This window comes from Hemibagrus wyckioides, linkage group LG23 (genome assembly GCF_019097595.1).
Source record: "Hemibagrus wyckioides isolate EC202008001 linkage group LG23, SWU_Hwy_1.0, whole genome shotgun sequence".
In the NCBI taxonomy this organism is placed as follows: Eukaryota; Metazoa; Chordata; class Actinopteri; order Siluriformes; family Bagridae; genus Hemibagrus; species Hemibagrus wyckioides.
Window position 1 is genome coordinate 11,971,724 of NC_080732.1, and position 15,543 is coordinate 11,987,266.

The 15,543-nt window shown below is 40.2% G+C and overlaps 2 protein-coding genes across 5 annotated transcripts; both read left to right on the forward strand.

Annotated features, from left to right (window-relative positions):
• The first annotated feature begins 1,108 nt into the window (after positions 1–1,108).
• Positions 1,109–8,885, forward strand: hus1 (HUS1 checkpoint clamp component). Of its 3 annotated transcripts, none has more exons than XM_058376519.1 (8): positions 1,109–1,320; positions 2,372–2,499; positions 4,984–5,160; positions 5,482–5,589; positions 6,668–6,742; positions 7,227–7,326; positions 7,647–7,769; positions 8,479–8,885. In XM_058376519.1, the coding sequence occupies exons 1-8, from the start codon at positions 1,287–1,289 to the stop codon at positions 8,559–8,561; spliced, it is 828 nt and encodes a 275-aa protein (XP_058232502.1). In that variant the 5' UTR covers positions 1,109–1,286; the 3' UTR covers positions 8,562–8,885. The 3 variants fall into 3 exon arrangements, with proteins under 3 accessions (XP_058232502.1, XP_058232501.1, XP_058232503.1); XM_058376518.1 differs by having other exon boundaries at positions 1,109–1,316; positions 8,479–8,883; XM_058376520.1 differs by lacking the exon at positions 2,372–2,499 and having other exon boundaries at positions 1,109–1,316.
• Positions 8,886–10,236: 1,351 nt separating this feature from the next.
• Positions 10,237–15,444, forward strand: pdp1 (pyruvate dehydrogenase phosphatase catalytic subunit 1). 2 transcript variants are annotated; one of them, XM_058376516.1, is made up of 2 exons: positions 10,237–10,339; positions 12,161–15,444. In XM_058376516.1, exon 2 carries the CDS (start codon positions 12,195–12,197, stop codon positions 13,755–13,757), a length of 1,563 nt encoding a protein of 520 aa, XP_058232499.1. In that variant the 5' UTR covers positions 10,237–10,339; positions 12,161–12,194; the 3' UTR covers positions 13,758–15,444. The 2 variants fall into 2 exon arrangements, with proteins under 2 accessions (XP_058232499.1, XP_058232500.1); XM_058376517.1 differs by lacking the exon at positions 10,237–10,339 and adding an exon at positions 10,350–10,413.
• The last annotated feature ends 99 nt before the right edge of the window (positions 15,445–15,543 follow it).

The window sequence follows — 15,543 nt, forward strand, 5'->3', positions numbered from 1 at the left end:
CACTTCTAACACTGGACACTCATATAAAGTACACGTCTAACACTGGACACTCATATAAAGTACACTTCTAACACTGGATCCTCATATAAAGGACACTCATAACACTGGACACTCATATAAAGTACACTTCTAACACTGGACACTCATATAAAGTACACTTCTAACACTCACATAAAGGACACTCATAACACTGGATCCTCATATAAAGGACACTCATAACACTGGACACTCATATAAAGTACACTAATAACACTGGACACTCATATAAAGGACACTAATAACACTGGACTCTCATATAAAGTACACTTCTAACACTGGACTCTCATATAAAGGACACTAATAACACTGGACACTCATATAAAGTACACTACTAACACTGGACTCTCATATAAAGTACACTACTAACACTGGACACTCATATAAAGTACACTACTAACACTGGACTGCCATATAAAGGACACTACTAACACTGGACACTCATATAAAGTACACTACTAACACTGGACACTCATATAAAGTACACTACTAACACTGGACACTCATATAAAGTACACTTCTAACACTGGACACTCATATAAAGGACACTAATAACACTGGACACTCATATAAAGTACACTTCTAACACTGGATCCTCATATAAAGTACACTACTAACACTGGACTCTCATATAAAGGACACTAATAACACTGGACACTCATATAAAGTACACTTCTAACACTGGACACTCATATAAAGTACACTACTAACACTGGACACTCATATAAAGTACACTTCTAACACTGGACAATCATATAAAGGACACTAATAACACTGGACACTCATATAAAGGACACTAATAACACTGGACACTCATATAAAGTACACTACTAACACTGGATCCTCATATAAAGTACACTACTAACACTGGACACTCATATAAAGTACACTTCTAACACTGGACAATCATATAAAGGACACTAATAACACTGGACTCTCATATAAAGGACACTAATAACACTGGACACTCATATAATGTATACTTCTAACACTGGACACTCATATAAAGTACACTTCTCATGACTCATGTACAGGCGGAACCTATAGAAAATACCCTTGTTTCTACGGAGCATTCATTTGTGTGCATCATTGGCGCGAGTTGCTCGGGTTTGTTATTTATTATGACACAGTGACAGTAGAAATTAATAATTTTATTTAAAGTCATTTAGAAACAATAACACGTGGAATCACTCGCTGTCAATGTGCAACTTTATCAGCTGAAGTGACAATGAAGTTCCGATCGAAGATAAATGACGTGGGATGTCTCAATCATTTCACACGTAGGTAAATAGTAAACACTAGTTTGAACAAAGTGACCAGGCTAGCTGTTTTTCTCCGTTATTCTACACCGGACAGTAACATGGAGTTGTGCTGCTTCTACTGTAGTGATGTGTTTGTAGAATAAGTTCGTCGCTTGTGGATATTTAGAGACTGATCCTGTGGTCACTGTTGTCCAGGGGATTAACAGTTCAGCAAAGCAAGCTAGCTGTAGTAGCTATACACACTCACCAGAGCAACCCACAATTTTGTTATTTAATCATGCCTGTGTACATAAAGAAAACATATGATAATACACTATATTGCCAAAAGTTTTGGGACAAGTCGTTGAGTTTTTCAGGGGTTGTGCTTGGCCCCTTAGTTCCAGTGAAAGGAACTCTTCAGCATACCAAGACATTTTGGACAATTTCATGCTCTCAACTTAGTGGGAACAGTTTGGGGATGACCCCTTCCTGTTCCAACATGACTGCACATCAGTGCACAAAGCAAGATCCATAAAGACATGGATGAGCGAGCTTCCATGTGGAAGGCCCGGGTTCGATTCCCAGCCAATGGATGCAGTGCCGGTCCCAAGCCCGGATAAAATGTGAGGGTTGCGTCAGGAAGGGCATCCGGCATAAAACCTCTGCCAAGTTGTTGTGTGGACCATTCGGTCTGCTGTGGCGACCCCTCACACGTGTAGGGAGCAGCCGAAAGATCAACAACTTTATTGTGGACAAAATTTAGTTCATAACTTTTGTAGCTTATGTAGAAGAAAGGACATCAGTTACAGTTACAGCGTTTACATTATTTACTGTCTGGTATCACCCAAATGAGGATGAGGTTCCCTTCTGAGCCTGGTTCCTCTCAAGGTTTCTTCCTCAGGGAGTTTTTCCTTGTCACCGTCACCTCAGGCTTGCTCATTAGGGATAAAATAGAAACTTCATCATTTTTTTTCTATACCTCTGTAAAGCTGCTTTAAGGCAATGTCTATTGTTAAAAGTGCTATACAGATGAACTGAATTGAATGTAGCTTTTATTCTTCACCAAAGGTTTATCAGGCTCATTGTGTCTACAGGTGTGGTGAATACCATTACAAAACTCACAAAGACTTGTGTTGTGCGACTTACTGTCGACAACATTTTCTTCGTCCTTTCTGGAAAAGTTGCCAATGGAGGAGTCAGCATGTGGTGCGAGTTACTGCAGGTAAAATTTATTCATACTTTTATTATGTATCGCTTAGAAACAGACGAACTGTACTGGGTGGTGATCTATTTCTTCCAAAACATATTACTACATTTGGTGTTTTGATGATGATGATGGCGGTGGTGGAGAGTGCATTTAAAAAATCACTATAATCGAAAAATCTCTGAAATCTCGCCTAGGTGACAGAGAAGGACATAGCATTTGATTTTTACATCATTTATCGTTGTATAGATTTTTGTTATAAACTGTGCTCTAGAGCAGAGGTATTTAATCTGTGAGGAATGCAGAAAATAAATACTTTCTATAAAAATGACTACATCAGACCTGCCAATCTTCCCACAGTTTGCAAAGGAGTTAAGCATTGTATTCTCTGAGTATGCTGCAGTGCAAAAAAATACACCATAAGACATGCCATCTTTTTTCCCTAGAAAAATTACAAATGAGCTAATTGACTTATTGCACAGTTCCGATGTTAGCGGACACTCTGAGGAAGCCCAGCACTGGAAAATGTAATTAGTTCATTACTGTAAAATAAAATTTATCCGCTGTTTGTGTTCGACTTTTCTTTTTTTTTAAGTGACAAACAACCAGAAATATTTGAGAAGAAAATAGTTTTATAATTGAGAATGTGTTCGGAATCATCCAATCACAAACTCATGTTAAATACTAGTTAGTGTACTATCAGTTAAAGTGACTTATTAACCCCAAATAAATTAAAGCAGGTACAGGATCTCATTTTTGAAAAAAATAAAAATAAATAAATAATCAAGAGAAGATTACAAAAATGTCCATGGCATTAAATATACCATGAAACCCTGTAACGACATTATCAAGTGGCCCAACAGGGACATTAAGAAAATATTGTTCCTCTAAAATTGATAAGAAGTCAGGAGCTGTGTCCCAAATGATGTACTTCACTTACACTATGCACTATGTGCTCTACCATCTAGTGTATGAATTTTAGAAGAGTAATACCCAGTATCTATTTTTACTTTTTATTAGCTTTTTTCAAAAGCCATTTCCCAATCAGTGGCAAATGCATGGATTGTGACGCTGCTAACTTGAATTAACGTTAGACATTTTTCAGTTTTGTCAGCCATCTTGAATTTTTTTTCTTTACGGACCTTGCTTTGTGCACTGGTGCACAGTCATGTTGGAAGAGGAAGGGGCCAGCTCCAAACTTTTCCCACAAAGTTGGGAGCATGGAATTGTCCAAAATGTCTTGGTATGCTGAAGCATTCAGAGTTCCTTTCACTGGAACTAAGGGGCCGAGCCCAGCTCCTGAAAAACAACCCCACACCATAATCCCCCCTCCACCAAACTTTACACTTGGCACAATGCAGTCAGACAAGTACCGTTCTCCTGGCAACCGCCAAACCCAGACTCATCCATCAGATTGCCAGATGGAGAAGCGCGATTCGTCACTCCAGAGAACGCGTCTCCACTGCTCTAGAGTCCAGTGGCGGCGTGCTTTACACCACTGCATCCGACGCTTTGCATTGCACTTGGTGATGTATGGCTTGGATGCAGCTGCTCGGCCATGGAAACCCATTCCATGAAGCTCTCTGCGCACTGTTCTTGAGCTAATCTGAAGGCCACATGAAGTCTGGAGGTCTGTAGCGATTGACTCTGCAGAAAGTTGGCGACCTCTTCGCACTATGCGCCTCAGCATCCGCTGACCCCGCTCCGTCAGTTTACGTGGTCTACCACTTCGTGGCTGAGTTGCTGTCGTTCCCAAACACTTCCACGTTCTTATAATACAGCTGACAGATGACTGTGGAATATTTAGGAGCGAGGAAATTTCACGACTGGATTTGTTGCACAGGTGGCATCCTATCACAGTTCCACGCTGGAATTCACTGAGCTCCTGAGAGCGACCCATTCTTTCACAAATGTTTGTAAAAACAGTCTGCATGCCTAGGTGCTTGATTTTATACACCTGTGGCCATGGAAGTGATTGGAACACCTGATTCTGATTATTTGGATGGGTGAGCGAATACTTTTGGCAATATAGTGTAGGTGCGAATCGGGACACACCTCAGACAAAAAAACTTTTCAGGGAGGCAGGGAGGCACACCTCCATATCAGCAAAGGAATGGTTTCACTAAAACCTGACCAGAGTTCAGATCTAAATCCAATCAAAAAAAATCTGTGGAGTTAGAATGCTTTTGCAAGAGAGAATGACAAAATATTGCTAAATAAGATCTGATAAACTCTTACACAAAAAAGATAAAAAATCTTCATCTATAAGTTTAGGAGTGTTCACATTTATGCAGCCAGGTTGCATAATAACCCCATAATGATTCTTACAGGGAGAAACCAAACCAATGCATCAAAATGTTTCCCACAGCATAACAGACACTTTAATTTTCCTTTAATTTGTCACTTGTCTGTATGTATAAGTTCATTTTTAGTTTACTGGTTGCTTTAGTCACATTCTATAAGCTCAAGTCCTGGCTAATCTTTCATTTTATTCTCTCCAAGGGTAATTTTTTTGATGAATATCAACTGGAAGGTGTGTCAGAAGACGCTAATGAAATATGTTTGGAAATAAATCCAGAGAACCTATTCCGAGCTTTAAAAACTGCACAGAATGCCAAGTCTGTCAAAATAAAACTGACAAAGAAGCACTGTCCATGCCTTACTCTAGCTGCAGAATTGGTAAGGATGTTTTATTTATATTAATATTTTCATGATCTTTGCCTTGGTAGTGGTGTTATTCTTTTTGTGTGAATGGTTATACCACTATCCAGTATCTTGAATGGCTGTGAAAGCCCAAGATTCATAAAAATCATATGTTTAAGAAATTGTGATTCTTTCACAAGCAATGAAAAATGTGCAGTTCTTGTTAAAACATGTGGAGATCCATGCATACTTTATAGAAAATTCATGTTTCATTAACACTTGTGATTTAAAACAATATAAATAATTCACTCTTATTGATGTCTCTTACTTTTTTATTATTTTTCTCTTTCTTCCAAGCCTTCGCTCTCATCCATTAGTCGCGTTGTCACCCATGACATCCCAGTGGACGTTATACCCAGGAGGCTTTGGCATGACTTTAAAGAGCCCAGTATGCCGGACTTTGACGTAAGTGAAATGGCATCTCCTCTAGTCACTGAATAAAAGGGTATGGAAGGCATCTTTATGCCAGCAGGGGTGCCAGGTTAGTGGTTTGGATTCAGTCAAATATCATAGCTGGTAGAATTTCTAGAATTCTATACATTATTTTTTATATTTAAACGTAAGTGTATTTGAGATATTGTCCATGTTATCTGCTTTGTACAAAAGGTCAGATTTTCCTCATATCTAATCGCTTACATTGAAGCATGGGTTCAGACGACACCCTGATGGATTTGGTATAAAATGAACAAACCTATGGAGTCTATACCAGCTCTCTGTCAAACTCATATGAATATGTCAAGAGGCATTTTCACTATTGCTCTCAGAATTATACTTAAAAATCACAGTTTTTAACTTTTAACAATGGACAGTCTCTCAAAACAGCTTTACAGAAGTATAGAAATATAGGAAAAAAGTTTAAAGTGAGGTGAAATGACATGCTAATCACTTATACTCTACCTTGAGCATGTGATTTTTAAGTTTCTAGATTTCAGTCCATTTAACATAATATTCTTTCCGATATATTAACAAATATATTGGAATCTTCCACTTAATGTTGGTGCACATTAGAAATGCATTACATTTTCAACCACCGTGATTAGCAAATTCAATGAGGAAAGAGGAAGTGTGTGTGAGGTGTCGAGGTCAAATCTGACTGAAGAAGACCCCTAATATATGTTATAAGCTGAATTCACTCTTTGCTGGTTTTACCGCAGAAGAAAAATCAATGTTTCATCAAAAAGTTATGGCACAAATATTAAATTTGTTTAGAAGAGGCTCTCCACCAAACCCCAAGTGACTGGGTATGGAGGGCGTTAGTCAGCATTAGTACTCTGTATTAGTATCTACAGATAATAAAGGAAAAGATTAGCAAATATCAGCAATAGTGGGCTGTAGCAACAGTAGCCAAAGTTCAGAAAAAAATTGTTTATAAAATGTTTAGAGCAGCTGAACTGAGACACTTCATTAAAAGCGGTGACTGGTTTTATAGCTTCAAGAGTACTATTTTTTTAGTCAGTGAAAAAATTTCTATTTTCATTTTTAGGTTAGCATTTATTTACCCCCTCTGAAGACTATGAAGAGTGTGGTAGACAGAATGAAGAACCTCTCCAACTATTTGGTGAGTATCACAAAGATTTACTATTCAGTATACGAGCCAGGATTTAGTCATCTTTATTGGAAATTGGCCATACTGGACCATCGAGTGGGCAGTGGAATTTGAAATTAAGTTATCTACAATAAAAGAAAGAACCTGTAATAATACATTATAGTAGCCGAATTAGTATACACCACATAAATCTTTCATATTTCCTCATCAGCTACTTTAATAGGAACAACTATAAACCAGCTCTTTCATGGAATCAGCCAATTATGTGATTTTTACACACAGCAGTCTCTAGAGTTTACACAGCATGGTGCAGGAAAAAAACAAGTCTGTATAGTTTCCAGGCTCCCCCATTAGACTGTGTAGGATAAATGGTTTAGAAAATTTATAGATGGATGCTTTTTCCTTTTGTCACTTCAGCAAGATAATACTATCTTCTTTCTTGCTTTCTCTCTCTCTCTCTCTCTCTCTCTCGTTCCTCTGTCTCTCGGTCATTCAGGTAGTAGAGGCTAACCTAAATGGCGAAATGAACTTAAAGATTGAAACAGATCTCGTGTCTGTGACAACACACTTCAAAGATCTTGGCAATCCTCCATGGGGTGAGTTTGTGGATTAGGAAGTTTGCATACTAATTTACATAGAAATATAGAAAGTCCTGCTGAGTAGCATTAAGGTTCCAATGAATAATTTCAATAATAAAAAAAAAGTGCTTGAAAGTAAAAGATTGCGAGTAGAAATTAAAATTATTACGTCAATTCAATCTGTTTTAGATTTCTAATCTGAGGTAGTAATAACATTTTCTGCAAGGTTTTACTGCACCAGAAGATTAGCTACATATAATGACTTTTTAAACTAGTCACACTTTATCATATCCAAACTAATCTTTAAACACCCTTCTTGTGTATTTCATTTTCCACAGGCGCCTCACAGTCTCAGAGTCAGAGCAGAGATGTCGAGACCATGGCACATGCACGAGTGGATATTAGGAAACTTCAGCAATTCCTTATGGGGCAGCAGGTCAACCCGACTAAGTCCATGTGCAGTAAGTACATTATTCAAGCAAAGGTCAGAAATTGCACCTTGTCCAAGAAGAGATAAAATGATTTAGCACTGTGAACTGGTAACAGCCCATAATGACAAAACAAGTGACAGTGGATATGTGGAGGGGTTTTATGTACTTTAATTATGAGTTAGTGAAAAGGGGAAGGGATCATATGTATAATGTATAGTTACTGTTGGTACTCGGAGGTTGGTGGAGGCGCAGTGCAAAACGTGACAGCCACTGTATGTTCAAATTTCACTGTCTATTTTAATCTATTGCTATTTTTTCAGCTGTGCTGTGAGTCCCAAAGCAGATCATTTATCCACATATATAATTTGGCAATGGTTTTTTTTTTTGGTTTATTTGTTTAGATTCCCTTCCCGATGCAGCCATTACATTTTCATCAGGGCTTGGGACCCCTAGGCCAATAGTCCACCCGGGAATATCATCAGGAATATTTGCTTAAGAGAGTGTGAGATTATATTCAATCAGTGTTCAACAACTAGAGCATAAGTATAACATTAGTATAAGTCAGTGGTCAGTTTCTCTAAATATAAATTATTAGGTGGAGGATACAAAAACTTGGTCTAGACAGCAGAATGTTATATTAGCTGTGTGTGCAATCTGTGTTGCATACTTTTACATAATCAAGATATGTCGATCAAGGGTCAACGTTTTCAGTGCCATTCTCAATTTCTCTTCTCTACAGATATTGTTGACAAGAGGATTATTCATTTGATTCTCCTTCAGGAGGATGTGTCTCTTCAGTACTTCATCCCAGCTGTGGTGTAGTGGGAATTTTTTTATTTATTTACATTTACTTTCCACACTGATGGAATGTTCATTACTGATAAAATGCATTTCTTCCCTGATGAAATGTTTCCCTGCCAACACGGGGTGTTTTGCAACTAGTACAGAGAACAAGTGATTGATTTTCAGGTAAAAGTCATAAGGGAGTTCTTAGATTTTCTCGTTTTTAATCAATATTTACTTTCATTTAAAATGTTACTCTGGAATACATTTTGTACACTGCTCCACAATACACAGTTTAAACATAGGTTTGTGTAACATTTTGTAAAGTTGAGATGCAATTGCTTGTTTTGCAATAAAATAAAAAATCTTAATGAAGTAAGTGATCTCAGTAAAGGCTATTTCTTCTTCTATACCCATGCCTTTTATGGATTATGGAATTTCTATTTTGATTTTATAGTAATTTTACTATTTTGGTTGGAATACTAGCAGCAGGACAGTGTGGACAGTGAGCACCCTGGATCACAACTGCACGAGAGACTGATATTTGTCAAATAGCAACATGAAAATGTATACTATCTAATGTAATGTAAAACATACAGGCATAACATTATAAGCACTGACAGGTGAAGTGAATAACACTGATTATCTCCTATTAGTGGGTGGGATATATTAGGCAGCAAGTGAACATTTTGTCCTCAAAGTTGATGTGTTAGAAGCAGCAGAAATGGGCAAGCGTAAGGATTTGAGCGAGTCTGACAAGGGCTAAATTGTGGTGGCTAGACATCTGGATCAGAGCATTTCCAAAACTGCAGCTCTTGTGGGGTGTTCCCGGTCTGCAGTGGTCAGTATCTATCAAAAGTGGTCCAAGGAAGTGAACCAGCGATAGGGTCATGGGCGGCCAAGGCTCATTGATGCACATGAGGAGCGAAGGCTGGCCCGTGTGATCCGATCCAACAGACGAGCTACTGTAGCTTCTGAAGAAGGTGTCAGAATGCACAGTGCATGACCGGGCTGTTTTGGCAGCAAAAGAGGGACTGATACAATATTAGGCAGCAGGTCATAATGTTATGCCTGGTCGGTGTATTATTATTATTAATTCAGTAATATCTGCAATGGCTCATAGATGCAGCTGGTGGCAGCACACTACATGAAGGAAAAGAGAGTTTGTCTGGACTGACTTCATCTCCTCCCTCAAAACCGCACTCAGTGTTTCTGCACATACTTGAGACGAGGCGCAGCCGGACGCGGACACACCCACTGTTTACGTCTGCACGTGACAGCGTTGCGTCGGCTTTTCACTCGATCAAAGTCAGAAAATCTTCATAACGTGTCGTCTTAAAGTGCACATTTCTGTGCTAAATGCACAACTATTATAACACTTTATATTTTTTTCTAAGGTTATCAGGTTTTCTTGTAAGTATACACCCGGCTAGCTGCTTGGGTTGCCAGGTCTGCGTTATATGTAAGTTAAACTCAGAAACCAAAACTTTCTAAACACTTCTTTTTGTTTCATTTGCTTTCAAAAAACTTTCGACATCCAAATACACTTTAATATTCAAAGTTAAAAAAAAAAGCAAGTTCAAGTATTATATAACAGAGCAGTAAAACACGGTTCGCTCAAACAGAGTTGGCAACCCTTCAGAGATGAGTGTCGCAGAGGCGAATGATTGACGTAGATTCCAGCCATTTATACACGATTATGCAAAAAACGCCCATCACTATAAACCGCCCACTTCCGGTTTACTGAAACCCCTGACTGGATTAAGCGGACAGTGGCGAGAGAGAGAGAGAGAGAAAAACCATCTGGTGGCTTTCAGGTGGGTTTGTGTGTGAATGTTGTATTGTTTCTCTGCTCCAACTCGCCAAACTGCGCGATAAAGACTGTTGGGAGGTAAAGACTGTATGGATGCCGGTTAGTGTTTAGGTAGTAAAGCTACAGTGTTCTGTAAACTCGGTTTTATTGGTTGATTTTGAGTTGGCGAGCTCCTTCAGCTCAGGGTGGGTTTAACCCACAGGGTTCGGTAACTGACAGTCTCCGTCTCCACACACTACTCCAGTTAGCCAACCAGCTACCTAGCACATTATGTGGGAAAGCAGATTTGAAAGGAAGCTGTGTATTAAAAATGATTAAATATAAAAATAAATAAATAATAATTTCACATCTTATTCAGTTTTGTATGTATGTTTATACGCTTAGCTGCCTGGCAGAAGTATGCAGCAGGACCTGGCTAGCTTGATGTTGGCTAGCTGTAATGCTCTGGGTTTGTGGTCAGTCCTTGGGGCGGTTTTCTTGCTCATAAAACTGATTTGGAGATTTTTTTTCCACGTTTCCCCGGACACTTATCAGTGTTTTTGTTTTGCTTGCAGTTTATTAATCGTTAACTCTATGTGCAGGAGAAACTACAGGCACTGAATTCTGTGTTTATGTTTTCAACACCCTCTCTACCTTAACTTCTACGCATTTTCTCCGCCACACTTTCCTTGTGCCTCTTGGCTTTGCGGACACTGTAGTGTAAAAACTTAGTGCTGGACCTGGCTAAGAGCAAGCCATGCAGACAGGCCAAAGCAACATTCGTAGTGTTATGTAATGCTGCGTGTGTAAAGCTGTAATTATAGACGACTCCATCCAAGGTCAAGATGTCAGGGGTCTGGGGAAACGATACTAAAAATATCTGTGTAGCTTTTACCTTGACCAGCTGGAAACATGCATGCTTACCAACCGTGAGAGTTGAGAAATAAGACTGAGAAAAGTTTTCAACCAGTTTAGATCCCTGCAGTCTGGCAACTTTCATGAATATCCCAAATTATACTACAGCTTTGTTGAATTATTGAATCGGATCGGTTTCTGTAACAGCAACGCTGATGATAGTTCATGCTGTAAGTCAATTGAGTGATTTACGTTAATGGTCTGGTGCTGAACGTTTCTATAGCAACAACTCCTTCGCAGGATCCAGTGGATCATCTGCAGAATCTAAGACTAACGTGTGTGATATTTACGATAAGTATAAAGAAGCATGGAAAAGCTTTCTGTAAGCAGATTTATAGCGGGTGTCTGTGGTGTTGGCGCTTTGTAACGGTCAGTAAATTTTCGGCCATGGGAACGTTCAGGACGGAGGACTTTGCACTTCGGGCTTTCATGGCAACTTGGCAATCTGTGTTTTTTTTTTTTTCTTTTTCTTTTTTATCTAAATAAATTCAAAAGGGAGAAAGAAGAGGCTCGTCCAAGCAACAGCTCTTAACAAGAATCAATAGGTCAAACAGAGTTTTAGTCTTTTGAGATTTTAGGTGCTTAAGAGGCAGGAGGGCTGCCTGCATTGTGTTGTGTTCTGTGTTTGAGGATGATGCTTTAAAAATGCCTGTTTAATTAAAATATAATCATTCACATATTGGTTCATGTCATATGACTAAATTGGTTTGAGGCAACTACATATCTGTTGCTTTCAAGTGATAAAAGTGAGGAGTTCTGAAAATGGTTCTCTCAAAAGTGTTAAAATGTATGACCGGTACCGGGTCTGTCCGGGAAAAAGGTTTAACCCCTGGAGGACATTGTGGAAAATTTAAGTGAAAATGTTGATTGCTACAGGCGTCTAAAAGGAAACTATATTGCATGATGTGTCTCTCTTTATTTCTTGCTGCAGGTCCATTGACAGAAGTTTGTAAGGCTGCATTCTGATGGCGGTGACCTCCCATCTGTTTCGGGTAATCCATTGCAGGGGGTTTGGTCGTACTTGGGTTCCATCCGTATTGTGCCAAACCTGCTTTCAAGTCCATCCATGCAACAGTGTTTACCAAGCAAATGCAACTTCGGCTCCAAGTCAGCCCCTGTCGCGGAGCTACAGGACTTCAGCTGGCCGGCTCACGTACTACCTCACACCACCTCAGGTGAACAGTATCCTGAAGGCCAATGAGTACAGCTTCAAAGTGCCTGAGTTTGATGGGAAAAACCTCAGCTCAGTCTTGGGGTTTGATAGTAATCAACTCCCAGCCAATGCCCCTATTGAGGACCGGCGTAGTGCAGCAACGTGCTTGCAGACACGTGGCATGCTGTATGGTGTCTTTGATGGGCATGCAGGCTGTGCCTGTGCTCAGGCGTTGAGTGAGAGGCTCTTCTATTATATAGCCGTGGCCATGCTGCCGCACGAGACACTTGCTGAGCTGGAGAACGCTGTGGAGAGCGGCCGGCCCCTTCAGCCTATCCTGCAGTGGCACAAGCACCCTAATGATTACTTCAGCCGGGAGGCATCGCGGCTCTATTTCAACAGCTTGCGCACATACTGGCAGGAGCTGCTGGACCTAAGCACACCTGGAGAACAGCCTGAAATTTCTGAGGTGCTAGCAAGCGCTTTCAAACGGCTGGACAATGACATCTCTTTGGAGGCACAGGTGGGGGATGCCAATGCCTTCCTGCACTATTGGGTGTTACGTGTGGCTTTCTCTGGTGCTACGGCATGCGTGGCACACATAGATGGTGCTGATTTACATGTGGCAAATGCAGGTGACGGCCGTGCTGTTCTGGGTGTGCAGGAGCCCGATGGCTCGTTCTCGGCACTGACCCTCTCCAACGATCACAATGCACAGAACGAGGCCGAGGTTCACCGTGTGCGTTCTGAGCACCCGCAAGCTGAAGCCAAGACAGTAGTGAGGCAGGACAGGCTGCTAGGTCTCCTCATGCCATTTCGTGCGTTTGGTGACGTCAAATTCAAGTGGAGTGTGGAACTGCAGCGACGCGTGCTTGAGTCAGGCCCAGACCAGCTTCATGAGAACGAGCATGCCAAGTTTGTGCCACCCAACTACCACACACCACCGTACCTGACAGCTGAGCCTGAGGTGACCTATCACCGGCTTCGGCCGCAAGACCGGTTCCTGGTACTTGGTTCAGATGGGTTATGGGAGACACTGCACCGTCAGGAGGTGGTGCGTATCGTGGGGGAGCATCTGACCGGAGTTCGCCAGCAGCAGCCCATCAGTGTGGGTGGCTACAGGGTCACACTGGGCCAAATGCAGGGGCTTCTACAGGAGAGGAAGGCACGGGTCTCCTCTACGTTTCAAGACCAGAACGCAGCCACGCACCTGATCCGCCACGCTGTAGGCAGTAACGAATTTGGCATGGTGGATCACGAGAGGCTATCCAAGATGCTCAGCTTGCCAGAGGAGTTAGCGCGCATGTACAGAGATGATATCACCATCATTATAGTGCAGTTTAACCCACACGTCATAGGAGCTCAGCAGAACTGACTCTACTGTTTATTTCTTTGTTTCTGTTACACACTGCTTTTGTAAACACTCATGAGTAGATGCGGAGCAATATGATGGTGGTGGGGGTTTTGTGTGCGTGTGCGTGTGTGTGTGTGTATCAGCAGAGCTCACATATCAAGCCGTATTATATTTATGCATTATAATCAGACTGCGCTTGTCTGAGTTCAGCAGCACAGTGAGAGAAAATGTGTGGCATGAAAGAGAACTCCGATTTTAACTTCCAGACGCCTGAGGATGGTTTGCATGAATAAGCGACAGTGTGTACGCTTGTTTAAATGACTTGTTTTTATCATTCCTGCTGCATCCCAATATCAAGCATTGAAGCCAAAAACTACGATTTCAGTATTGCCTACTACCAGAAATGCAACTTTCAGGTTTCAGGTTATGAGGCGTATTATAATCTCAATACATTGCTGTATTATATTTGAAAGAATCCTAAATTCTCAGTTGAAGGAAACTTTTATGTATGGTTTGCTTGGACTAATCAGGAACAAGACTGTTCATTCATTCATTGTTCACGTATAAAGTTTTAGTTGTGTTTTTTTTTTTTTTTTTTGCACGCATCTGTAACTTTTTCCTGAAGTCCACCAAAAAGCTTTGTATAAGACCTAAGACACAATAGAGTTTTCAGTGTGTCTTTGCATTGAGAGGGATAAAGACTGATTGTGTTTAATCAGTCTAATCAGATTCACTAGTAATGTCATGATTGTTATCATGAAGATGCCTTTGAGATCCCAGACATGGTGCAGTGGTTTAGTGTGAAAAGTGTCTGTTTTAGGTAGCAGCATCATAATAATAAGACGAAAATAAATCCTTAATGCAGTATTGTATTGATAGCCATGTTAATTACTAGCAGGAGCAAAGCATGCATGTCTGGTCTGTGTATCATTTCTTTTTATTTCATGGCTTGTTTCATTGAGGGATTTTGAGTACAGTAAGTTACTGATATGAGAATAATGGGGGGAAAAGTGAATTGTTTTTCTGTCCAAATGCACAACTTTAGATACCGTCTGTGAGTTATGTAATGAAATGCATTGTTTTATAGACTGGACCTGATTAGTTCACCCTCTGCACCGTCTTCAAGCGAGAATGTTGAGTGCACGACAGGCCGAATGTATTTTCTCTTCCACTTCTCATGTGCGTAGTGATCGGAGTCTACAAAATGCCTTGCGGTCCAGTAAGTGTTCCACTTCTGCTTGTTTGTAGGTCAAAACGAATGTAGCTTCACTGTCCTGCAGTAAACAAACACACATTTTACTAGGCACTTGCATGTAAACGACATTTAACTGTAAATCAATCTTCTTCACTAAGGTTTTCTAACATGGCCAACTTTACGGAACATATTAGCATACAGTGGCACAGGGTCGATGGGAATACCTGTGCAAATGTACGTCTATTAAAACACCATTTTACCTCTCCTAGTGTTTAATATAATAAGTATCAGATATGTACATATTTAACTTGGCATACAGTAGATCTCTTCAAAAATGTGTGTCTAATACCTGATCATTTACTTGGCGTAATGCATTTGAAGCATTTAAATATCCATATCTTGTAACAGGTATATTTCTATGTATAACTTTATACATACTTGTGTATGAATATGGGAACTCTGGTTTTTTTTTTTTTTTTGTATTTAAATATTTTAATAAAACATTACACGAGTTGCCAGGTCTCTTTGGACTGTATGCTGATATTTAACATGAGTCTTACAGCGTGGTAAAGTAGGCCCTTGCTGTCTAATCACTCCTGTTTTGAGAAAAAG